The sequence below is a fragment of the Schistocerca cancellata genome, chromosome 1 (assembly GCF_023864275.1).
Source record: "Schistocerca cancellata isolate TAMUIC-IGC-003103 chromosome 1, iqSchCanc2.1, whole genome shotgun sequence".
Classification (NCBI taxonomy): Eukaryota; Metazoa; Arthropoda; class Insecta; order Orthoptera; family Acrididae; genus Schistocerca; species Schistocerca cancellata.
This window is the reverse complement of record NC_064626.1, coordinates 722077450-722090635: the sequence shown is the minus strand read 5'-3', so window position 1 is coordinate 722090635 and position 13186 is coordinate 722077450. Positions and strand designations below refer to the sequence as shown.

General features: G+C 39.7%; 1 protein-coding gene across 4 annotated transcripts in view; it reads left to right on the top strand.

Moving 5' to 3' along the window:
- The window catches only part of LOC126185077 (E3 ubiquitin-protein ligase RAD18-like), a 110837-nt gene that overhangs the window by 20406 nt on the left and 77245 nt on the right, over window positions 1–13186 (top strand). For all 4 annotated transcript variants that reach the window (XM_049927890.1, XM_049927882.1, XM_049927873.1 and 1 more), the window contains exon 4: window positions 4119–4731. In XM_049927890.1, the coding sequence (XP_049783847.1) occupies window positions 4119–4731 (613 nt within the window). The remainder of the gene's footprint in view (window positions 1–4118; window positions 4732–13186) is intronic.

The window sequence follows — 13186 nt, the reverse complement described above, 5'->3', positions numbered from 1 at the left end:
CAAGAAAAGGTGGTGGCTGGGCCCCTTCGTCACGTATTGACTAAGTCTGGAATACTTTGCGTCAACTGTCTTGTTTTTCCATTACTACTGCAATGTAGCTGTAGTTGTACCATAATTGCACACTGAAGCTAAATGTTGCAAGTTGTGTTGGCAACACCGGTTGTGGATTACGTCAGCATTTCCTCTCTCTCACATCTCCCCTCTCTGCAACTGTGTAAAATATTCCCCTAATTCCACCACCACCCATGGTGCAAACCATCTGTCTTTTGAGCCACTTATAACTTGTTCAGTCACATCAAATCTCAATAGGAAGACAATGGGACGAATTCAAGCGAGACATCGAGTAAGAACTTAGAATCGAGGTAAATATTACTAGCAAGAAATGTAAAACCGGGGAACTTTTAGCATTGATCATATGGGTTTTTCACACGGTCTACGAATTTATGGTGTAGAATCACAAAAAACCTAAAATTGGAGAATGTGAAATTGAAGTTCCGTTGAATTTACAGTGACCTACTTACTCAATTTTACCAGAAATAAACAAGAAAATGTTACATCTCTTCAGAAACCAGCAAAAAAGGAACTGTCATAACTCCTTTAAAATCCTATCCCAGAAGTTAGAGATGCCCCAGTCAGCTCCTTGGCCTGCATCAAGGCACTACAGATCGATACATAGATCAGTCAGCAGCAAACCATTTAATTATATCAGAAGCATTCACAAATAGCACTACGAGATTCATTTCATGATGTCGTTGAAAATGCTTTAAACTGATCAGAACAGTACCAACCAGTGTCCCATGTTCATTGCTTGAGGGACTGTACTAATAGTGAACTTTTTTAATGCTTTCGGCTGATTTGAATAATATAAATTTGATGTGGACACTAGTAACAAAGTAGTCAGGTACACTAATTTGATTTTTTTCGTGTGTGAGATAACCAAATATGTCAGTTGTATAGTTTTATGCCAGTAGTTTTGCGGTCTTACACAATCTTAATGAGCTGAAGTACCTGCTAGTTCCCTCTATGTTGACAGAGCCTTTTTCTTTTTAATGTTCTATATTTAATTGTTCATCATCCATAACAGCACTTGTCCCTTAGCATAGCATTCTTATTGAAAATGCTGTAATCCTACCCATGGCAGTGGTAGGCAAGGCAGTATTCACGTTGGCGAGATTGTGTCTGTTTTCCTATACAGGCCTGTCCCAGAGGGAGGACCTTATTCGTTCTCCTAAACACTTACATTTCCAGATATTCTCAAAAAGCTGCCAGTATGTCTTCATTAGTCTTTATCATGGTAATATAGTTTGTACAGTGCCTGTATTTGTATTCAGTAATGTTGTTAATAACTACACTTCTGTGCTTTCTAAAACTTCCACCATCAGAATTAGAAACTTAGGCACCTTAGGCACAAAAAAAAAGTAATGATCACGAAACACAGGCTAGATGAAGGTCGTTCATTGATTGACACTAAATGATCAACGAAAGAAGAACCTACAAAAATGTTCAGGGAAAGACAGCAATACAGCAGTATGTGTTACTGAGGAATGAAATAAAGATGAAATGCAAGGAAGCCAAGGTGAAATTGCTGCAGGAAAAATATGAAGAAATCAAAAGAGAAATAGTCGTCAGAAGGACTGTTTCAGCACATAGAAAAGTTAAAACAACCTTCAGTGAAACTGAAAGAAAGGGCACCAACATTAAGAGTACAATGGGAATTCCACTACTAAGTGCAGAGGAGAGAGCAGATAGCTGGAAAGAGTATATTGAAGGCCTCTATGAGAGAGCGAACTGTTTGGTAACGATATAGAATCAGCCAATATGACCTTGCTGCGCTTGTACGGTGAATGGCTTAAAGCAAGGGGGAACTACATCCATAATTTTTCCCAAGGGCATTCAGCTCTACTCTATTTTTGAAGAAATATACCATGAGATAAAAGAAATTATTCAGAGTGTTAAGGGAGACAAAAAATAATTGTGATGGGGGATGTGGAATACAATAGTAGGAAAAGGCAGGGAAGGAGAAAGGATGCTGTGCATATTCAATGCACAATTGATCAAATCTAGACCTAATGGAGATCAAGTAAATTGAAATGGAGGCTGCTTTCTGAGCTCTGCGTAGGAATCGTGTATGGTACATAATGCTTTGAGCAAACTCTTGTTGAGGCATTGCTGCACGGAGTGGCCGCACAGTTAGAGGCACTACGTCACGGATTGCGAGGCCCCCTCCGCCGGAGGTTCAAATCCTCCCTCGGGTGTGGGTATGTGTGCTGATCTTAGCATAAATTAGTTTAAGTAGTGTGTAAGTCTAGGGACCAGTGACCTCAGCAGTTTGGTGCCTTGGGAATTCACACACATTTGAGCATATTTGTTGAGGCATTTCAGAGGTGAAATGAGCAAATATTCATAATTTCTTAGTCTATTCAGTGTACTTGCACGCTGGAAGGAACAGCCCATCCTTCACCAGTAATTATAAAAGAAGAATGTGTTTATTACAGAGTCTCTTGATATTAAGGCAATAATAAGCAACTCACTGAAAGTCTCAAAACTTTTGCAAATCTCACTCAGCTGTAAATCAGAGTTCAACTTGTAACAGCTTGATAACAATATACATGATGTTAGAACTTTTGTGGGAATGGCCTGACTAAAAGTTTTTGCCATGGAGTGAACACACAACTGATATACAGTCTTTGTGCAATGGTGAATGCCCTTGAGATGAGATGGGAAAGTTTTTTGCCAAGCTGTCACCAGTCTAAGATGGCCCTTAGGCACTGTTGTATCTCTTGACAGATTACACATGTGGGCTCTGAGCACACATTTTCTTGTGTAGAGTCGAAGATAGGAGAAAGTGGTGATGACTGTCGAAGGCGTGTGGCAAAATGATAATTCGACATGGTATAGAGTTTAGCACATATCAACAAACTAAACATTACTCCAGATTATATGAATGATTTTAGAGAGGAACATTTTTGTCGAGTGTGTGTGCTTCTTTTACTGGGAAAAAAGGGTGTTACACAACACCAGTTAATGTTAGATTGATGAGATGAAAGATCTATGGTGGACAATCAGGTGTATGGACATGGTCATTCCAAATTCCACAAAGTGCTGGGAGAGAGACCCTTGAAGTTCTGGGCACCTCGTCACTGTTCCGGATGTGAGGCTCTTGCGACTACTGTTTAGAGGTCATGCAGTTCTATGATTGTCAGTGTAAGTTAAAGTCATAACTAGTAATTGGTCTCTCCCATGCAGCTCTGACTGCAGCTATGCATGCAATATAACTGCCACTTTCATGCAGTGCTCATTACATGGACTTGCTGTTTGCAGAATCCCACTCACAGTCACAAGTTGATGTCACTAGCATACTTTGCATAGTACCTGGCAGTAACAGTTGGTTTGCCTCAAAGTAATAACTAAAATCCAAGACAGTGATCCTGCCATGCTTATTGACACAATGAGCATATTTTTTTTTCTTTTTCTTGATTGTAGCATTTGAGGGGAAAGTATTAATTGTTTTAGAATAAGTGCCTTTGAAGGTAATTGCATTCCGTCAAGCTGTGATACAGTACAGAATATTTTGTGGGAATAAGAGAAATTGTAATGCACTGTATTTGTATTTCTGAAGCTGGTGCATTTATTCCTTATATTTGTTATTAACTGCAAAAATGCATTCACATTCAGATTGTTATAGGTCGTTAAATATTATAAATGTTAATTAGTTCGGCACGTCTACAAGTGATCGGTCTTTATCTGTTCCACCTTTTAGAATTTTCAACAATTATCTCTCTTTCCTTAGGTCTTAAATGATTGTACCTTACCTTTGAAAGCTCCTGGCATTGCTTCTTCTGTTTCATATTTACTTAAATCCATTGTTCTGCTAGGTAAGTTGCTCATTTATCACTAACAAGTTAAGCTTTTCATTTGTCTCTGTAGTTTCCTGACTGTCCTGGTCATGTCATACCATCAGGTTTCCTAGACATCAGTGTTTTATCCCTTAGTTACTGATACAATATGTTTTGCATTGAAACTTCTTGGCATTCTGGAAATGTTTTGGATTATTTGTTATTTTTGCAGAAATTATTTTACAACAGAAGAATTTCCCATGTGTGTGCATTCTGTTCCAGATTGTTCATTATGCATCAGAAAATCTCTTGGGTACAGAACAGAATGTCCAACATGTATGAAGGAAACATTCGAGTCTCATCTTCGATGCAATAGAATATTGGATGACATTGTCACTTTGTATGTTGGGTTTAAAGGTAAACTCTTGCCAATGCTGCTACATAACCATAACAGATTGACATTGAATGAAGTTCCATTTACTTCAGCAGACGATGCAGATGATAAGCTTGCAAATATTAAGCAGCAAGTAAAATGTACTCCAAGTGAGCGGGAAGCTACAATAATATCTGAAGAGAAACGTAACTGTGAACTATTTAATAGAGAAATTATATCAAACCCAACTGTGAAAGAAATATCAGATAATGACCTAAGAAATGTTGTAACTCCACAAAAAATCATCGTCCCCTCGCAGCTGGCTGTAGGGAGACCATCGACTTCAAAATCATCCATCAAAATACCAGCCATGTTTACCAGCCCCAAGAAAAATGTACAAAATAAAGAGCCAGCCTTAAGAAAAGTTACTTGTCCAGTATGCAGTGTTGACATCCCAGAAAAGAATATAAATTTCCATTTGGATAACTGCTTGAAGCGAGAAGAAGACCAAGTGAAGATCAGGTAATGATTTCTTTCACAAATACAATTTTATTGTTGCATGTCCTCAAAACTCGTTAAGGAGAACTTAGATTATTTAGCAAGAATTTTTCTGCGATCTTTTCCCAGGAAAACAATTTGAGATTTAGTTACATTATTATTATTATTATTATTATTATTATTATTTATTGACTTGCTCATTTTTACATGGTATGATGTAATGATAAATGACTTGAACAAGTTATCACGAAATATGATATCAGAGAAACAAACTGTTCTCCAGATGTTCATTTCAGCTGCCTTCTGTAGTTTCCACCAGAATGAGTCCTGTAGACTCCATACAGTCCATTTTGCAATAAAGCTGGTATATATATTATTACTAGAGGGTAAATTCATAAGCAGCTCCAAATCGCACTGAGTACTGTAAGTGATTTGAAGCTGGGTCTGTTGGAGGGCTGCAGAGAGTTGTGTACCAGAGATCAAAGATGCCTCAAGTACTATTCTCTCCTGCAGTACTATCTCTCCTACAGGGAATATGGGACCCATCATTACTCATCCACTTGACTGTGAGTGGTATGTCAATTCTAGGTTTAGGCATCCTGTATAAGGAAGACAGGGATAAGGGAGAACACAGGATGTTGCACCCATCTCCATCTACTCACCCATCTCCACCTACCCAACAAGTTCAGGGTGCTGTCTTCCACTGAAACTGAAACTGAGCCAGTGAGACTCACTTCCCCTGTTGGGAAACTTTCGTGTCATGTGTCTAGGGGCAGCAAAAGCAAATGGATGGGAGTCTGTTAATCATCGGCAGTTCAAATATACGGCACAATGGCAGCAAGAGATAGAAAAGAACAGCAGGTGCACTCAGTTTGTATGCCTGTGGGCCTCATTCAGCATGTTAATGAGACTCTTCCAGCAGCCATTGAGGAATCAGTGTGTAACAAACTGATTGTGGCACACTTTGGAGAAAACAGTGCTTGTCATCTGGACTCCAAGGTGATACTTTGAGCAGTCTAGTGACTATCGGAGAAGGTTGAAAACATCAGCCTTGCTCATGGAATTTCAGTGAAGCTCACAGTCTGCAGTACTGTTCCAAAAACAGATCATGGTCCCTCATTCTGAGTCGAGTGGAGGGCTGGAACTAGAGACTGTGAAAGTTCTCTGAGAGGCTCAGCTGTGACTTCCAAGACTGAGGCATTGGATTGAGAGTTCTAGGGTCTCTCTAAGTGGTCAGTTGTGCTCTACACATCAGAGGCAGCTACCCAGGTAGCTGACTTCTGTGTATGGAGAACACAAGTTTTTTTTTTTTTTTTCCGGATTAGATGACTCTCCATTCAATCCAGATAACTACAGCTGTAGGAAACCCAGAAGTATTAGTGTAAGATCTGGAGAAATGCCTCCTACAGGTGAGAATATTAAAATCCTATTGGTTAACTACTGAAGCATTCACAATGAAGTGCTGTCATTTGAAGCATTTGAAAAAAAGCATTGAAGCTCACATAATACTAGGTACAGAAAGATGGTGAAAACTTTCTAAGCTGACAGTAGTGAAATATTTTGGGAAAATTTAAGGGTGTGCTGAAAGGGTAGTGAAATGGATATGGTGTTTTGTTACAGTAGACAGGAAACTCAAATCCACCAATATGGAAATTGAAATTGCATGAAAGATTGTGTGACCATAAAATTATAATTGGATCCTCCTATTGACCACCAGCTTACTTCCTAATGTAACTGAAACTTTTTAGAAAACTTCAGTTCAGTGGAAGTGACAAGAAATCCTGTGAAACATTACTAAATATCTTTTCAGTAAATTACCTGGAATAGATATTCAAAACCTCACTCATGATTGAAATTACTACTTCTAGTGGCAACAAATAGACCCTTTCCTCTTTGAGGACATCCATATCCGAAAACGGAAATGGTACAGTGGCCAAGAGGCTGTCATAGCAGCAGGGAATGCCTAAGTACAAAGGGCACTAAAATGAGTAGAAATATTTATATGTTCAGCAAAGTAGACAAAGGAGCAATAGTGTCATACCTTCGTGAGCAACTTGAATCCTTTAGCTCAGCTCAGGAGCATGTAGAACTTTGGTGTAAGGTTAAAAGAATATTTGACTATGCACTGGATAGATATGTACCCAGCAAAGCAGTTCATGATGGGAGGGACCCTCCATAGGTATAAAACAAAGCATAGGGCTATAGACAGACAGAAGCTGAATGAAACACAACTGGCTGTAGAGAGAGCAATGTATGAAGCCTTCAGTGACTACCATAGCAGTTGTCGAAAGATCTAAATGAATTCTGGCCTTGTGTAAAGGCTGTTAGTGGCACCAGAGATAATGCCCAGTCACTTATGGACAAGACAGAAAATACGTATCTCCGTTTTCATATGTTTTTTTACAAACAGAAACGCGGAAGTACTGTGCCAGTTTAATCCTCATACCACTGCAAGTGAGTGAAATAGATATTAGTGTTAGAGGGGTTAAAAAACAGTGAAATTGTTAAAATTGAACAAAGCCCCAGGACCTGATAGAAAATCAGTCGGATTCTGTATCCAATTTGCAGCTGAGATAGCCCCTCTTTTAACTATAATCTATTGTAGATCCCCTGAACAAAAATGTCGCAGCAGTTGGAAAACAACACAGGTCACACATGTACACAAGAATGGTAGAAGAAGCAATCCACAGAACTACCATCCAGTATCCTAGACATCCATGTACTGTAAAATCTTAGAACATGTTCCGAGCTCAAATATAATGAGGTATCTCGAATACAATGATCTCGTCCATGCCAACCAGAATGAATTTCAAAAATATTGAGCATGTAAAACCGAACTCAGACTTTTCTCACATGATGTTCTGGAAGCCATTTATCAATTTCTAAAAAACATTTAATGCGATATCACACGGTCATTGACAGTTGTAGAAGAACATTTGGGTGTACCCAAGGGAGGTGTGTTGGGTCTCTTGCTGTTTGTGTTGTATATTAATGACCTTCCAGAAGAAATTAGTAATAACCTCAGATTTTTTGCAGATGATGTAGGTATCTTCAATGAAGCAATCTGAATGAAGCCACAAAAGGTCTTGATAATATTTCAGAGTGGTGCAAAGATTGCCAACTTACTTTAAATGCTCCGAAATATAAAACTGCCCACTTCACAGAAAAAATGGCATCCTATGAATATAATATGTGTGGGTCACAGTTGGAATTGGTAAACTCATACAAATATCTGGGTGTAACACTTAGTAAAGATGTTAAATGGAAAGATCACATAAGATTTGTTGTGGATAAAGCAGGTAGAACACTTAAGTTTATTGGCAGAATACTAGGGAAACACAAATAGTCTACAATGGAGATGTTGCTCAAGTGTGTTGCATCCATGCCATATAGGACTAACAAGGGATATTGATCGTATACAGAGAAGGGCAGCGTGGATGGTCACAGGTTTGTTTGACTTTGTGGGAGTGTGTCATGGAGATGTTAAAAGAACTGAACTGACAGACTGTTGAAGAGAGACTGAAACTATACTGAGGAATCCTACAAAGTTTTAACAACCGGGTTTAAATGACGACTCTAGCGAAATACTACAACCCCCTACTCATTGCTCCCGTAGGGGTTGTGATTAAAAGATTAGTTTAATTACAGCATGCACAGAGGCATTTAAACAGTCATACATTCCACTCCCCATAAGTGAATGGAATGGGAAAAAGCCCTTATAAATCGTACAGTGGGACATACTCTCTACTATGCACTTCACACTGGTTCACAGAGTATATATATATATAGATGGAAATAGAGGTACTCATTCTGTTTCCAAATGGATTGTACCTCATGTGCCATCTTCTCGTTGTGCATTTGTTTTGTAAATATCGGTTTTGGATACAGTAATGTCGACGAGGAAAGTAACTTCCTCTGCTTCATTGATCACTGTTATCTCAGATGAGTTGCACCAGATTGTGCAGTTGCAGTTATTATGCTGGCCCAAGTAAATTTTGAATTTTGAATTTTCTGCAACAGTGAAATGATTGTATAAGCAAGGTGATTCAAAATTCTTATTACAGGCTTCTAGGGATGTTGAGGGGACTTACTAGATGAAGTTTTAATAAGGAACCCATGTCCAGAAATGTACTGTTTGGATGTAAGATCAGTTTGAGGATCGGAGCACTTTCAAATGTACCACTTCATGGTACACACACAGCAGAGACAATGAATTCTGACCTGCATGCTGTAGAAGCATATGGTATGGGCAATGTTTTGAGTACTCACCCTCAGGTTCTCTTCAAAGTCAAGACTGCGGTGTGTCTGTGGACCACCACTGCCAACCCTCCTAGTGTCAAATGTACCAATTTCTCACAACCATTGTTCTAGTCATACAAAGCTGTTATTTGATTTCATAATTACGATATGGACTGATGATGACACCCACTTCTTATGTTCTCTGTGTAACTGCCATCATCTATTCCTTGATATTTGAGGATATATTTTGAGTAGTTCCTCATCACAATTACCTAATCTTGAATTGCTGACAGAAGTCCATTGTTCAGTGCTGACAAATTGATGTGGTCTTTGCTGAGGTTTTTCACATTTCCTGTGCTGTTCTTTTCTAGTCCAACATATTATCTTGGTACATATTATTTCTGCATAATACCCAGGATGGTTCCAGGTGTTTCTAACAGATTGATTGGCATGTAATTATTATCTGTTTTTACTGTTCTTTTATAAAGTGATGAGTTGCTGTTACGAAAATACTGCTTTAGATTCCAAGTTAGATTTTTCATGGAGCTGTCAAATATATGTTAGTTTTTAAGTTTTTTTCATTGTAATTGTGTATTGGTATGTTTTACACCTGAGGTGTTGATTTCATTTTATGTATAAAATGGAATCAACAGCTCGGTTCTACACCTGAAAGCCCCCTTTCTCACATAGGATAGTCAGTCCTGTGGATATTTTCCAAGTCCATTTTCATCAAGTTAATGGGACCAGAAGTGTAAGGCAGTAGTGGAACTGCAAATGCCTTGCAGTGCTGAGGTTAATTTTTTAGTTTAATTTTGATTTCAAAATTGAAGAAATTTTGGTGATACATGTACTTGAGATGCACTGTTTCATGTTTTAAGCATCTGTTTCTCCTTGGAGGAGGTCTGAGTAATTGTAGGTGGCATATTCATTATAGGTCTCTTATGTTGCCATCACACACTTCAAACCCAGTAATTTGGGCTTGACCTTCCTTATGTCTATTCTCCAGGATTTTGTCTATGCCAAGTGAGATGCTTATGCTTTTTAAGTTACTATTGCTTTTAGGAGACTGGTCATCTGTGTTTTTTTGAGGTATACAGTACATACATTACATTGGATGGTAGAACATGTAACTTAAGCAATTGCTGCTTTTGATGGTTGTAAGCTAACGCTTCTGTTTTGCTCTTTTCTGCTGATGGTTAAGCCTGAGAGCCGAACGTGTGAAAAATTTTGCACAACCGATTTTATAACGCTAATTTGTCACCCTGACACTTATACGCTCTCCAGAAGGGTAAGCTTATCCTTTGCTCTATATGTGACGTTAACTAGTTATATGCAAATCTGACTAGTTTCTAACCATATCCTCAGTATACACTAGAATGTTCAGATGTGCTGACCTACAAACACTGCCTCCACCAGGTGGTTGCAAACATGAAATACACAAATAAGGACATAATAAAATGTCAAAGGAAAGTACTAGCTATGAAATGATACACTCAGTAGTGTTAAATTCTTTACTCTCCTGCAATTCACTCTATTCAAGATTACACAGTACAAGCAACGTTATTGTTCTGCATATTCACATTTGGTAATCGCTCTGTCTGGCACTGTCCTGTGATATATAACCGCAGTCATTAATTCAAGCGCGGAATACTGACACCAGCTATGGCAATTGCAATTATATTTAGAACTACACTTGCGACTAGCAACGTGAGCCTCAGCATAGAATGAAAAAGACACGTGATCAGCAATTTACTTTACTTCCCTAACCGCCGTTGCGAACGCACGACCACTACAGTGATCTGACACTTATCGCTGCAAAGGTTCTCGGCTCAGCGAGATAACATAAATTCTACTTCACCAAAAGCTTCCATGGGCACCTCCACGGCTGCCGTGGAACACCAGACCATCCTCAGGCTCTCGCTACAAGTACTCTGTCCCAGTAACGAGGTCGCACACCTCGCCAGGACCAACCTCTCTCCTCGACGCTCCAGGAACAAGTGTCTCTCAGTCGCTACGCTTTTTCGTAGCTCCTGTTCTTTTTTCTTCCCCCTTTTAATGTGTGTGGCCAATCATGTTGCTGGAAGGCGTTAGTTTCCGAGTGCCGACCAATCTCATTTTTGCAACCGATCGAAGCTTCTAGAAGCTTCCAGACTGTTCCAGAAGCTTCCGCTCCGGCCGTTGGGAAAACCACCTACACGCCACCACGTGTTTTGTGAGCGAGCCCCTGTGTCTTCTCCTTGTCCTCGGCCATGTGGCTCCCGGTAAGCCGCGGTCCACCCGCCTCGGGTTTCCACAGTAGCTTATGGGTGCTGTTGTCTTCAGCTCTCAGGCCTGCCTGCCACGCTTGTGTCTTTCCAGTTCTCTTGCCAGCCTCCCGTCTCCATGTGCTTCACTATCGCCCAAAGTGCAGATATTCTGCTACAAATTAAGATCCCTAGCCAATGTCAGTATCGTCAATGGTTTCCTGTCTCGATGTTTATACTTCCGGAGTGGTAGTTGTAATGTCGCTCAAAATGATGCCACCTTACATGGTAAAAACCCATATCTAGTAGAATTCAGGTTGCATGAAAGTGAATTGAGTGCTTAACATAAATATGCAGAAGTTTAATCATCATCATCATATTTTTTTTGAATAGAGTGATTAAATTGACACAGTAGTTGTTACTCCAGTTTACTTCCTGTTTCTTCAGTAGTAGGCCTGGTGACTTTAAGTGATTTTACAATATTTTGCGCAAGATATGGGGAGTTCGGAACACTACTGTATCTTTCATTTCACTGCCTTTACAACATCCTGGGTTCCTAGAAACAGCACTTTTCAGGATGTGTGATATTGATTATAGAGCACCATTGGTGACAGTGATAACACCAGAATGAGATTTTTCACTCTGCAGTGGAGTGTGCACTGATATGAAACTTCCTGGCAGATTAAAACTGTGTGCCGGACCGAGACTCGAACTTGGGACCTTTACCTTTCGCGGGCAAGGGCTCTACCAACTGAGCTACCCAAGCACAACTCACGCCCCGTTCTCACAGCTTTACTTCTGCTAGTACCTCGTCTCCTGCCTTCCTAAGCCATGTCTCCGCAGTATCCTTTCTTTCAGGAGTGCTAGTTCTGCAGGGTTCGCAGCAGAGCTTCTGTAAAGTTTGGAAGGTAGGGGACGAGGTACTGGCAGACGTAAAGCTGTGAGAACGGGGCATGAGTAATGCTTGGGTAGCTCAGTTGGTAGAGCACTTGCCCACGAAAGGCAAAGGTCCCGAGTTCGAGTCTCGGTCCGGCACACAGTTTTAATCTGCCAGGAAGTTTCAGTGATAACACCAGTTTTAACATTCTGCATTCAACTGACATAAGCGATCAGATCGTCATGTCTCAACTTCTTCTGAGCAACCTTATCATTAATGTTCACATGGGACTGATAAGTTAATTAAAAGGCATGGTCTTTTATCTGGCTGAAATGGAACAGTGTCAGGTCTCATAGCTGCAACTGTTCAGTTGGTATGCATTTGTTGGTTTTACAAGAGATACAGTTACATCCAGTATTTGTAACTGTTTTAGATGAGTGTGTATATCATTTGTTGAAGAGATCTAGTACTTCTTGAACTCTGCATGTTTGCCAATAGAAGTATGAACGCACCTTATTGTGCCTCTTGGGAGGGTGGGGGGGCTATTCATTCTTCGTCAAGATAGAACAGCCAATATTACATGGTATGCAATGTCAACAGTGTACTAGATGAAGTCAATACTTATCATCTTGAGTGGTTTTTGCTATAAGTTTTTCATAGTTTTGAATCCTCAAGGTCTGATGTTATACATTGACTATTAAAACTTCTGATTCTGCTCTCTACCTTTTGCATTCTGTGATAACTTTCTTGCAACCTTCTTAGCTTGGACAATAATTCCTCTGTTTCCATTTGACATCTTGGCTGTATTATTTGGTGCATTAGTGGTGTTATGCTACTCAAGTTTATTGCTTTTCACTAGTTTCAATCTTAAATCATCATCAAACAATGGAAAGCTCAAGTTGGGTTATCAACTACTGTATAAAGGATAGAATGCTACTCACCATAAAGATAACACAGTGATTTGCAGGCAGGCACAACGAAAAGACTGTGACACATTAAGCTTTTGGCCAAAGCATTAATCAGAAAAGAAAAAAAGACGCAGTCATTTATACAGTCAAGCATGCATCACACCACACATGACTGCTGTCTCTTGCTGCTGAGGCCAGACTGAAACATGTCG